The sequence below is a fragment of the Anolis sagrei genome, chromosome 2, assembly GCF_037176765.1.
Source record: "Anolis sagrei isolate rAnoSag1 chromosome 2, rAnoSag1.mat, whole genome shotgun sequence".
Taxonomy (NCBI): domain Eukaryota; kingdom Metazoa; phylum Chordata; class Lepidosauria; order Squamata; family Dactyloidae; genus Anolis; species Anolis sagrei.
The window spans coordinates 207,078,273-207,091,824 of NC_090022.1; the positions used below are offsets into that span (position 1 = coordinate 207,078,273).

At 41.1% G+C, this 13,552-nt stretch overlaps 1 protein-coding gene across 2 annotated transcripts in view; it reads left to right on the plus strand.

Annotated features, from left to right (window-relative positions):
• KIAA1958 (KIAA1958 ortholog) overlaps positions 1-13,552 on the plus strand; it is a 65,656-nt gene that overhangs the window by 17,960 nt on the left and 34,144 nt on the right. For both annotated transcript variants that reach the window (XM_060762491.2, XM_060762490.2), the window contains exons 2-3: positions 1,028-1,139; positions 6,657-7,845. In XM_060762491.2, coding sequence (XP_060618474.2) covers positions 6,681-7,845 — 1,165 coding nt within the window. In that variant the 5' untranslated portion in view covers positions 1,028-1,139; positions 6,657-6,680. The remainder of the gene's footprint in view (positions 1-1,027; positions 1,140-6,656; positions 7,846-13,552) is intronic.

Consider the following 13,552-nt stretch of genomic DNA (forward strand, 5'->3'; position numbering starts at 1 on the left):
TCCACTACTTTTTGAGTGTTGCTCTTTATTTACTGTCCTGATTTTGGAGTTTTAAAAAAAATACTGGTAGCCAGATTTTGTTCATTTTCATGGTTTCCTCCTTTCTGTTGAAATTGTCCACATGCTTGTGGATTTCAATGGCTTCTCTGTATAGTCTGACATGATGGTTGTTACAGCAGTCAGGAGAGAATGCTTCTGGAACATGGCCATACAGCCCAGAAAAATCACAGTGACCCAGATCTGGGAGTTCTTCTTAATTTGGCACTGCTGAAAATCACCCAGATTTCTATTATTTGAAGCATCTTTTATCAGCTTTGGCTAATCACTCCAAGTGCAGCCTTATCGAGGGTGCAACTGCACTGCATAATTAGTGTAGGATTTGCAGTTCTCATGAGAGAATGCTTCTGGAACATGGCCATACAGCCTGGAAAACTAACAGCAACCCAGTTTAAGATTTGTCTGTTTTTAAAAACATTGTGTTTGAAATATTATGGAACAGAGAAGATACCAATGACCAAGAAGGACAGATGCAGAAACAAGTTTTATTTGTTTAAAACCAAGGATATTGCAAATAATCCAGTATAAAAAGTTTATAATCCCAAATGGAATTCAAGTTTCAGTGGAACCCAAAGAATATCCCAACATGCAAGGCCATGGCTTTAATTTCCTTGCTCATGTAAACAACGGCTGCTGATTTTGTGCACTGACACTTTAGTGACCCGCCACTGAAATAATTCATCATTCCGACTGTGCATAAAAGACGAGGCTTTGTTTTACTGAGCCATGTAATAAGCAATGGTTTGAAAGCCCATGTTTTAGGTATTTGATGGCCTAATTCTACTTTTTCCTACAGTAATGTAGGAAAAAGCAAATACATTGATGTGGTAAGAGAAAGAGCTCTTTTCCCCAGCCAGCAATATGAATCTTGTATGTTAACTCTTGATTCCAGGCGAAAAACACTAAACCTGATGACATATTAATTATTTTCTCACTGGAGTATCTCTTTCTTCTATACTTTCTTTTTTAGATGGATAAATGGATGGTTTTGCGGTTAAGGTTGTGGTTTATACCTGAAGAAATCCGAGTCGAAACCCGAGTCCAATTGTCCAGCCTGTGTTAGACTTCCTAGGTGTGCTCTGGTAAGTTTGTTTTCTGCTACAGACTAGAAACAACAACAATATATACCTTATTTTTGACAATCACAACTGCATTTGTAATTCATGATCAAAGACTGGAAGCATGGGCACTGGAGGTGCTAAAATAGTGAGTGAAAGAAGACTGTCTTATGGTTATAGTTACTGTATTTCATTGTATAATAGTATCCACCGCATAATATTTACACTCTCATTTCGAGGGTCCCAAAATCCGCCTCCCCCCCCCCTTTCATCATATAATTGTTGCAGGTACAAGAATAAGCACAGAGTTCTCTCTCCACTCTTTCTTCCTCAAATAAAATTTAAACCAGTGGTTCCCAACCTTTGGTCCTCCAGGTGTTTTGGACTTCAGTCCCCACAATTCCTAACAGCTGGTCAGATGGCTGGTATTTCTGGGAGTTGAAGTCCAAAACAACTGGAGAACTAAAGGTTGGGAACCACTGATTTAAACCATCGGAGAGGTCTCTCCCTTCTTTGTCTCAGAGGTAAGACAGCTTTTTTTTTAAAAACCAAACAAACCAGAAAATGGAAAATTTTATTTCATTGCATAATAGTTGCACCTCCTTTTTCCCAATGAAAAAGGGCTTAAAGTGTGACTATAATGCAATGAGATATGATAGTTCCTTCACTCTTTCAGAAATTGAGACTGAATCTACACTGCCATATAATCCAGTTTCTGAATCCAGAAATATTGTATGTCCTCCTATATAGGGCAGGTTTTGGGTCCATAATTCTAGATTTTGATATAACCTGTGGATAAGTTGAGGGTTATTCTTCAGAGAAGGGAAAATGCTAGTGCCATCTTAGGGGGGCAGACACCCCTGCTTATTATTTATTATTTATTGATTTATTTATTAACTTTATTTGTACCCCGCTAGCATCTCCCGGAGGACTCGATGCTTACCACTGCCAATTCTCTTCCCAGGTATTCAAAGAGGCTAGAAGCAGAACCATGGTGGAAATTGGTCTTTCTTTTGACATCTCCTTGGACAGAATAAGCATTTCCTTGTTGCGATTCTAGTCAGAAAAGAAGATAGTTCATTTTATTGATAACAGTTTAGGTACAATAGTCACAGTAACCCATGGATAAGTTGACCCAGGTGTTTTGCGTTGATTTTTTGACTAACATTTCTAGATTTTTTCTATGAGTAAATAAAGTAAATAAATGCCTACTGAGATCCGTTTAGCACTTCGCTCACAGGGATATTGACAACTTGTTTGGCTCATGAACTAGATAGCACAAGATACTGCTTTATACATTTCTTCATGTTAAAGAACAGAGCCAACTCCTTCTGAGGCTAGGTCTCCACAGCTCTATATCCCAGGATCTGGTCGCAAGGCTCTTCTACATTGCCAAAAATCTCGGGAGAAACTGGGTTATTTTAAAAGATGGGTTCAAACCCAACACCTTGAAAGCTAAGCTCTGGATATCATGCCAACAGAAACACAGAAAAAGATTACAGATATGAAGAAAGGGGTGACTGAAGTACCCTAATGGTGCTAGATCTTGTTTGGTAAAGCAAGCTAAACAAGGTCAGCCCTGGTTATTAGTTAGATGTGAGACAGCCAACAAATACATGGGTTCTGTAACTCTATTTCGAAAGAAGGAACCGGCAAAACTGCTTCTGGACATTCCTTACTTAAAAACACCCTATGAAATTAATAACAACAACAACTACTACAACGACAATCTGTATGGGAAAACCGAAACTGAAATCCAGTCTCTGACTAAAACTGCCCAAATTTTTAGCACTGATATCAACATGGAGTTTGGTTTGGACAAATGTTCTATGGTAGCACTGAAGAAGGGAAAAATCATTGAAAACGAGGGCATAAATATGCCCAATGGTCAAGAAATAAAGTGTCACCAGCCAGAGGCTTATAAATATCTGGGCATACTACAGCTGAACATCAAACATGAACTTGTGAAAACTGTGGTCAGCAAAGAATACATTCAAAAGGTCAGAATTTTTTTCAAAACAAGCTCAATGGAGGCAATACCACCAAGGCCATAAACACCTGAGCCATACCTGTCATAAGATATACTGCTGGCATCATAAACTGGACGCAGGTGAAACTGGACAATTTGGACAGAAAAGCAAGAAAACTCATGACCATTCATTTTTCACTGCGCCCTCACCATGATGTTGACCACTTCTATCTACCTAGAAAGTCTGGTGGCAGAGGACTTTTACAAGTAAAACAAACAGTTGAAGAAGAAAAACACACCCTGGCAGAATATGTAAAGGAAAGCAAAGAACCTGCATTGATTGAAGTCAATAATCGGAAACTTCTCAAAGCACAGCAGAAAAAGAATCAGTACAAGAAAACTGCACTACAAGCCTGAGCTGACAGCAGGCATAATAAAGCATTGCATGGGCAGTTCCTTGACAAAATTGAAGGAAAAGTTGACAGGGAGAAGACCTGGTTCTAGCTCACGAATGGAACACTGAAGAAGGAGACAGATGGCCTGATTTTTGCAGCCCAGGAGCAAGCCATCAGAACCAATGCAATTAAGGCCAGGATTGAAAAATCAGTGGATGACCCAAAATGCAGACTGTGCAAGGAAGCTGATGAAACCATGGATCATCTCCTCAGCTGCTGCAAGAAAATTGCACAGACGGACTACAAACAAAGACACAACTCTGTGGCCCAAATGATTAATTGGAACTTATGCCACAAGTACCACCCGCCAGTAGTAAAGAACTGGTGGGATCATAAACCTGCAAAGGTAGTGGAAAATGAACACACAAAAATAATATGGGACTTTCGAATCCAGACTGACAAAGTTTTGGAACACAATAACCAGACATCACGATTGTGGAAAAGAAAAAAGTTTGGTTATTCATGTTGCCATTCCAGGTGACAGTCGCATTGAGGAAAAATAACAGTAAAAACTCAGCCGTTATCAAGACCTCAACATTGAACTGCAAAGGCTCTGGCATAAACCAGTATAGGTGGTCCTAGTGGTCATTGGCACACTGGGTGCCGTGCCAAAAGATCTCAGCCGGCATTTGGAAACAATAAATATTGACAAAATCACGATCTGCCAACTGCAAAAGGCCACCTTACTCAGATCTGCGTGCATTATTTGAAAATATATCATACCGTCCTAAATGCTTAGGAAGTGTTCAACTTGTGATTTTGTATTCAAAATCCAGCATATATATCTCGTTTGCTTTGTTATACTGTGTTTTTGTGCCAGTAAAATAATAATCTTTTATTTATATCCTGCCACCATCTCCCAGAGGGACTTGGGGTGGCTTACAGAACACTCAAGGTGTGACATGCAAAATACAACAACTGCAAAACAAAACATAAACGATAAACAGTCAACACAATATCATAAATTCACAGTACCCCCTGGTAAAAAGAATAAAATACAGCAATTGCTGTAGATAAAACAGCAGTATTCATAGCATTTGAAAACCATTTTCTTCCACAAGCATCTGTACTGAACAGATAATATGTAATTCATTATATGCCCATGATAAAGGAGACATGTGCATAATTATTTGTATGTCTAGTAACCTAGCAAAGCCCCTTGCAACCTTTCGCTAATTATTTGAGTGTGCACTTCCTTAGTGAATGACTGTTTTTGTTGGCTCGAGTGTTGATGAGCCAAAACGGTGGTTAATCAGGCAAGCAACAACACCTAATTAATAGTTCTCATCTGCCTTAAAATAACTGTGTGTTTCATTTTAAATTAGGATCAGATGCAAATATTTAAAAATGTAGCACAACATACCAACCTGGGTATGCAGTGCTTTAAAAACTCAGTGCCAGGTTAAGCCAAATTTAGTCTCAAGAAATATCAAATTCTGGAGCATCAATAAAAGTGGTGTAAAGTTGCATCAATTCTGCAGTGTAGATGTACCTCGTGATATTTTTTCTAAGAGTAAAGGACATTGACAGAATGGATGGGAAGCAAATTGACAAAGCATCTGCATTTGTGTTTGTTCGGTGTCCAATGTTGAGCTAATCGTTCTATTTTGTGAAAAAAGGTCTGTTCTTGCCTCTGATGGCAATCTGCTCGCAGTCTGTTTAGCATCTGTTAAGATGGCAATAGAAGCAGCCGAAACCAAGCCATCTGATACTTGGCGTAACAACTCCCACCCACCCCACCCCCTCCATTGCAAAGTCCTTGCCAAGGGTTGGAGAATTATGGTAGTTGACTAGAAGGAATGTGGCACCACTACGCTGGGACTGAAGCAAATGGAAAACAAATTCCTTTATTAAAGTCCTGTAAGCAAGGAAGAAAAATTGTTCACTGTTTATTAGATCACCTGCTGGTGATGCCTCGTTGCTGCAGTCGTTTCTCCTGATAAGAGGATCAGGATTAATCTCCTGTTCAGGGAATGCCATTGCACTGTCGAAGTAACTTGAAAACAATTTTTTTATTCCCACTCCTCCAAATCACCTGCCGTTACTGCTGCGTATTTCGAGCATAAATATAGGCAAAGCTAATTTTCCAACTGTTCCTACTGTGTATGAACTAATAAATAAAAACTGAGCTTGAACAGTCGTAAATTCTCAAAGGAGAGAAGAACATTAAATAAAATGTAGTGAGGAGACTTGGCAAATGGAGGAAGGGTGAAGCTTCAAGCAGTGATGATAGATGAGGTGCATACATGCTCAAACCATAGAGGATTGCAGAGGAATCTGGGGAGAGCATTGGGTTCAAACCCACATATAGTGGCTAGCTATAGGTTTCTGATAGCAGTAGCATGCCTCTCAATGCCAGAGGATAATAGTGTACTTATACTTTGGAGGATTCCCAAGAGCATTCTGATGCACCAATGTGAGAATTGAATGCTGGTATAATTTATTGTTGAAGGCTGCCGGTCCAATTCCGAGCACAATTCAGAGTGCTGGTTTTGACCTATAAAGCCCTATACAGCTCCAGCCCAGCTTACCAGTCCAAACATATCCCCCTCTACATTCCACCTCGAAGTTTCAGATCTTCTGGGAAAGCCCTGCTCTCGGCCCCACCTTTGGCGCAAACACTTTTGGTGGGGACGAGGGACAGGACCTTCTCGGTGATGGCCCCCTCGCCTGTGGAACTCGCTCCCCAGCGAAATCAGGTCAACAACATCCCTCCTTGCTTTCAAGAGGAAATTGAAAATGTGGTTATGGAACCAGGCCTTTGGGTAGCTGGCAGATAATTTACAATGGTAATGAAGGTAATATTATGGAAAGCGGACAATGGACAGGCTTCCGATTGTGTTGTGCTCGCTGAATTTGCTTCTATATAAGGTTAGACAGCCAGTATTATTGCACTTTTTATTAATGTACTTTTTATTTTAAAACTAATTTTAAAATTAATTTACTGTGTTCTTATATGTAATTACTGTATGTATTATTTATATATAATAACATCGAATTGTGCCGGATGTAAGCCGCAGAAGTTAAAACTGAAAATGTGGATGGATTATTATAAAATGTCAATTTGTGTTTTGCAGATTTTGGTCCCGGTATGACCTTCTCTCTTCTCTCTTCCAGGAACAAAGGTGCTGAGGCTGTACCATGGAGGACTGCCTTCACACTTCTTCTGAAAACCTCTCCAAACTGGTCAGTTGGGCTCACAGCCATGGCACCATCTGCAGCCTCATCCCGAATCTGAAGCACCTTCTCTCGGAGGGTTCCCATGGCAACCTGACAGCCATGTGGGGCTGCAGTGCAGGCCATGCCTACCATTGGCCTCTGACGGCAACGTGTAGGGCTGGCTCTCAAGAAAGAGTTTGCTTCCAAGACAGCAGGAGCTTCAATTCGGACAGCCCCAGTATTATAGGTGTTGCTTCAGACACTCAAACCAGCCCTGTGGAGAGATATTCTGGGCGGGCTGGAAAAACAAAGCTGGACTGCAACCGAACTAGAGACTCCTGCGATTTCTCCTATTGCAGTGAACCTTCTGAACTTGATGAAGCAGTCGAGGAATATGAAGATGAAGCCACTCTTTTTGACATGGTTTGTGAGTCCTCGGTGACAGACGAAGACAGCGATTTTGAAACTCACCCTCAAAGATCTCAGACACGTTCCCGCAAAAGACCAGGCCCAGGTCCCTCTTCCTCATTCCATCCAGGTTCCCGCTCCCAGGCAATCGGCACAGATAGCAACGATGTGCTGGTCAAGAAAATCAAACAAGAACTCCCTGAGGATTATTACATTGTGGCTAATGCAGAAATTACTGGTGGCATTGATGGGCCTGCATTGTCTTTGACACAGATGTCAAAACCAAAAGCTCACCCAGGAGCCCCCTACCCCATGGCATCTAAGCCCACCCCTCAAGCAACAGTGCCACTCAGTGCTGAACTTGAGTTGCAAAGTGTCTCTGCTTCTTCGCCCATCATGTCAAGGGCAACTGCTCAGAAGCCTCCCAAGGGGCCTCTGGCATCGCCCAGCAGAGGAGCTGGCAACACGGCGGCAGTCAACCCGCAGGTAGCCCTCCAGATGCCCGCCAGCACTTCCAATGCTGGCAAACCCATAAGCATTCCCTTATCAGCCTTGCAGCTCCCTGGGCAAGAAGAGCAAGCGGCCCCAGAAGAGCTCTCCCAGCCCATGCCAAATCAAGATCCCAGCGATGTAGCATTATCGCCTTCTGTTAGTATAGAGCCGGAGGTTAGCTCTAGCCAGCAGCAGTCGAGCACAGCTCCCGTCATGCCCACCGAGGCCATGGCACAGACAATACCAGGTATCGACACTTGAGATACTTCTCACAATGTGTTTGCTTTGGAAGTCTGTAATCTATTTAATGGATGTTCTGAAGGTTCATGTTTTAATGCAATGCATACTGACAAGTTGCTGGTGCGGGTCTGGGTGTAGATCGCTCTAAAAATAAGTGTGCAAGAAAGTATTAGGCTAACTGGAAAGAATCCAGGCTGGTGAATACGAAGGGAATTCATTAAGAAGTTACTTAGAGTGTTTGTTTACAGTAGAATTTGCTATGACACAAAAGGTACTCATTTATAGTGCAGCCACATTTGGAATCTGGTTATTGTGCCTCAAACAGAATATGGCTGAATTGAAAAGATGCATCAAAGGGCAATTGAACTAGTAAAAACGATAGAGCAGCATTTCTCAACCCTGTGGGGTTCATGAGGGGGTTTCAGAGGGTTCACCAAAGACCACAAGAAAACATATATTTCTGATGGTCTTAGGAATCCCTTTGGCAGAGAACGGTTTCTGATGGTCTTAGGAACCCCTTTGGCCTATCCTTCTCTTCCTTTTTGGAAACAAATGGCGAACCCTCCCACCCAAAGCCCTCCTCCTCTGTGATTGGCCAGCCTATTAGCCCTTTTTGGTACAGATCCATCATTGTTTGAGTGTACAGTGCTCTCTGAATGTAAGTGAACTACAACTCCAAAACTCAAGGTCAATGCCTTCCAAACCGTTCTAGTATTTTCTCTTGGTCATCGGAGTCTGTGTGCTAAGATTGGCTCAATTCCATCCTTGGTGGAGTTCAGAATGCTCTTTGATTGTAGGTTAACTATAAATCCCAGAAACTCCCAAATGACAAAACCAATCCCCCCCTCAACCCCACTATTCGAGCATATCGTATTAAAAAACTCCAAAATCAGGAAGTAAATAAAATGCAACGCTAAAAAAAACCAAACATGTCGGTCCTTTCCAATGTATGGTGACACTTAGACAAACTATCCGGAGGTTTTCTTGGCAAGATTTGTTACAGGGGGTTTATCCCGCTGAGGCTGAGAGGATGTGACTTGACCAAGGTCACCCAGTTGGTTTCCATGGCTTTGAACCTTGCTTTCTGGAGTCCAACCATGAAAGCACTATTCCATGCTGGCTGCACCAAAAATAGTATGACAGGAAAGCTAAGCCTATATGATTTTGCCAGGGAGAAAAAGCAGAATACAGTGGGCCCTGGGTGTCTTCTGGGGTTTGGTTCCCGGATGTGATGTGGATGCCAAAATCTGGATGTTCAAATATACAATGGCATAGTAAAATGGAATGCCTTATATAATATAGCGAAATAAGTGCCATTTTTTAAAAATCCCTGGATACAGAGGGCAACCATAAATGGAAATGTGAGTGAATGAGTAGGAACCGATGTCAGAATACACAGAAAAGAACAAAAGTGTGAGATTGAGATAAGTGAGAATGTGGGGGTGTTTTGATCCTAGCTTAAAATCTTTACCACTTTGCATTACTTCTGTGACATGATATTTCATGTCAGGAGTGACTTGAGAAACTGCAAGTTGCTTCTTGTGTGAGGGAATTGGCCATCTGCAAGGATGTTGCCTAGGGGACGCCTGGATGTTTTACCATCCTGTGGGAGCTTCTCTCATGTCCCCACGTGAGAAGCTGGGGCTGACAGATGGGAGCTCACCCCGCTCCCTGGATTCGAACCACCAACCTTTTGGTCAGCAGTCCTGCCAGCTCAAGGGTTTAACCCATTGCACCACTCTGACATGATACCATAGCATTGGCAATTAATGTGGGATCAAACCATATTAATTCAGTATAGATGCACCTAAAGTGCAATCCAGCAACATTGCTGAATGATGGCTGTAACTGACATTGCCCCTCTAAATCTAGGGAAAAAAGTGAACAAACCCATAGCAATCAAAGGAAGAAGTAATGTTGAAATCACTAGAACTTATATAAGTGGTGACTTACATGTCCTAACTATTTTATCAGATCTACTACTAGGCACCAGCATTGGATTTAGTACATGAGTCTTGTGCTATTGTACTTCTTCCATGTATTTATGTGGTGTTGTTAAGGAATTTGTTGTTAGGGATCAGTAGAAACTTCCAAGCTCTGGAGTTTGTTTGAGGAGGGAGTCTATCTGTAGCAAACCTCTCCCCACTTCCTGACTGATTTCCTAGAAAGCAATTTTAAATTTTTTAGTGGCTACAATACACCATAATATATTCTGCTAGCTGTACCAGCCACACATTGCTGTGGCCAACCTCCCCTCTCCTTTTCCCTTCTCCTTTCTTTCTCTCCTTCCTTCCCTCCCTCTTTCCTTCTTTCCCTTTTTTCCTTCCTTCCTTCTCTTCCTCTTCCCCCCTTTTTTCCCTTCCTCTTTCTCCTGATCTATCTATCTATCTATCTATCTATCTATCTATCTATCTATCTATCTATCTATCTATCTATCTATCTAATCTATCTGGAGGATTGCTGGGAGTTGCAGTTCAGGAATAGGAAATTGGAAATATGCAGGGATTGGGATGCTCTCAAAGAAATCCAAGGAAAAGAAAGCTTGCACCTTGGAAGCAGTGCATTTGGATCATTCTCCTTTCCTAAAGGGCCTGGTCTAGGGGATGCTGGGAGCTGCAGTCCAGAAGAGAGTGTGGATATGCTATTGTGTGTTTTGTTTGCAAGAGTGAGTTGTTTTTACAAATAGCGTCTTTTTGCTTTTTTTTTTTTGCTTTTTAAGTCCCTTCTGTTGTGTTTTTCAGTGTTTTTATGAGTGATGGTCACTCGTTGGCCTGATCGGTGTATTGTGTCTAAATTTCGTGTCAATTCATCCAGTGCTTTTTGAGTTATGATAATTCCACAAATAAACATTAAATTTTTATTTATATAGATTGTTATTTTTGATGGGGCGAGGAAGAGAATGTCATGAAGTGGAAATCGGTTTTTGCTTCATTAATGTTGGAAGAAAATGTGGTTTAGGAAATCTGTCAAGTATATAAAATAATCTTTTTCAAAAGCGTTTTTTATTTGTAATCATCGCATCTTGGTGTATGATCCCTGTACTGTAGAAATGCAGTCAGGTTGAACAATGTGGGGACTTTATAGACACCGGTGCTTTACCGAATGACAAAAGAGAACGTTCACTTAAGGCTATTTGTTTTTGGATGCCTCTGAGGCTCAGATTTTGAACAAAAAGTGATTCATTGTGAACGGTGAGTGGTTTTATATGAACTTTGGAATCTTTTAATCGCAAAAGGAGGTTTATTCATACATCCAAGAAGCTTGGCTTGCCAGACTCCATTATAAACCTTTTAATGCTGAAAATAAAATCGTACAATTCACCAGTTTTATAACCTTAGTTATCTCAGTAGCTATGCAGTAAAAAGTCTATTAAACTTCAACACAGATTCGGATTTTCTTCTTTGTAATCCTTTCAAATACAGAATGCTTCCCAAAACTCCCGGGAAGGCTCAGACCTCTTTATGTTCTGTGCAAATGTTAACCACAGACATGTGTTGATATCAGTGGAAGAGGCAAGATGGAGCCAATATCTACACTGCTTCTTTTTGTGCTTTGAGAGTGGATTATGAAGGAGTCATGCACACGCAAAGCACTTATTGTGAATACTAATCTATATAAATTAAAATGTAATGTTCGTTTGTGGGATTAACATAACTCAAAAACCACTGGATGAATGAACACCAAATTTGGACACAGTACACCTATCAGGCCAATGAGTGACCATCACTCATAAAAACACAAAAAACACAGTGGAAGAGACTTAAAAAGCTAAAAAAAAAGTACATTACAACGCATGTGCAAAACCACATATATACATACATACACACATAAAACACAGACTGGGCCACAGCAACACATGGCAGGGGACGGCTAGTATAAATTAAAATATAACGTTCATTTGTGGGATTAACATAACTCGAAAACCACTGAATTAATTGACACAAAATTTGGACACTATACCCCTAACAGACCAACAAGTAACCATCACTCATAACACCCCCTCCCCCCCAAAAAAAAACACAGCGGAAAGGACTTAAAATCCCAAAAAGCTAAATGTTGAAAAGCCAAATGACAATACAGAAAAGGGAAAGGAAGAGGGAGGGAAGGAAGGGGAGAAAGAAAGAAAGAAAGAAAGAAAGAAAGAGGAAGGGAAAGAAAGAAGGAAGCATGGAAGCAAAAAGTGAAGGAAGGAAGGAAAGAGGTAGAGAAGGAAGGAAGGAGAGAAAAAGGAAAGGAAAGAAAAAGGGGGAAGGAAGGAAAGAGGCAGAGAAGGAATTAAGGAGAGAAGGAAAGAAGACAGGGGAAGGAAGGAAGGAAAGAGGGAGGGAAAGACAGAGAGGAGGTTGTCCACAACAACACGTGGGTACAGCTAGTAATAATAATATAATAATTTTACTTTTATACTCCACCCCCATCTCCCCGTTAGGACTCGGGGCGGCTTACATGGGGCCAAACCCAACAATACAGTTAAAACATAACACATTAGAATGCATAATAACAAAGTAATAACAAAAAAAACCCAATATTAAAACAAGATAAAAACAACATTAAGCAATATATAAAACGGACATCAGAGCCAACAACCAATAGCAAAATTCAGTGTCTCGTCATGGGTGGGCAGACTGGTGCAATAACAGTAAAGGATAGAAGTAGTGACTAAAGTGTATATATCATATAGCAGCAATAAGATTAAGAACGATTAGTCATTAAAGGTTTAGATACAACAATAGTAAAGTGCAAGGACAAGATTTGTGGGTCCTAACTGGGGCCAGCTATCCAGAGAATTGCCTAGACAAAAGCATTACGTGATTTCTTCCATTCCAAGATGCACATTTTTCCCGTATCAACATCTGTAAAAATTGGGTATGTCTTGCAATTGCAGGTGCTTTTCTTATACAGGCAGCCCCCAAGTTACAAACAAGATAGGTTCTGTAGGTTTGTTCTTAAGTTGAATTTGTATGTAAGTTGGAATAGGAACATATTTTAAGTGTAATTCCAGCCATAGATATATATCATTTTAGCTTTGGATAGCACAGGGAAGGGTTTACTCATGTGGTGTTTGCTTTGCTGTCCATTCTCCCATTCAGAAGATTTTATCGCACTTTATTTCCCTGTGAAGATAACTCTTTCAGGAGTGGATTTCCTTTCCTAGAGATAAATTTCTCTCACGTCCTGTTGTCTTACCCCTGTTCTTAACAATAAGTCATTTGTAAATTGGATGTTTGTAACTCAGGAGCTACTTATATAGAAATCTTTTTATTCTGTTGGTGGTACTGAAATTAATGTGTGTCTTACTACTGATTATTTTTTTCTTTGTCAGGAGTGACTTGAGAAACTGCAAGTCGCTTCTAGTGTGAGAGAATTGGCTATCTGCAAGGATGTTGCCCATGGGACGCCCAGGTGTTTTACCATCCTTCTCTCAGGTCACCGCATGAGAAGCTGGAGCTGACAGAAGGGAGCTTACCCCGATCCCCGGATTTGAACCGCTGACCTTTCGGTCAGCAATCCTGCCAGCTCAAGGGTTTGACCCATTGCGCCACCAGGGGTTACTGCTGATGTCTTAGAATCGAAGAACTACAGGGAGACCTCAGCAAGATGGCAATGTGAGAAAACAGCCCCCTTGTTAGCTCCGGAGGAGAGTATTTTACCAACCATGGCTTCACCGGCTGTTGTTACCTTCACCTGACAGCCAATTCGACTGTTTCAAAGTTTGT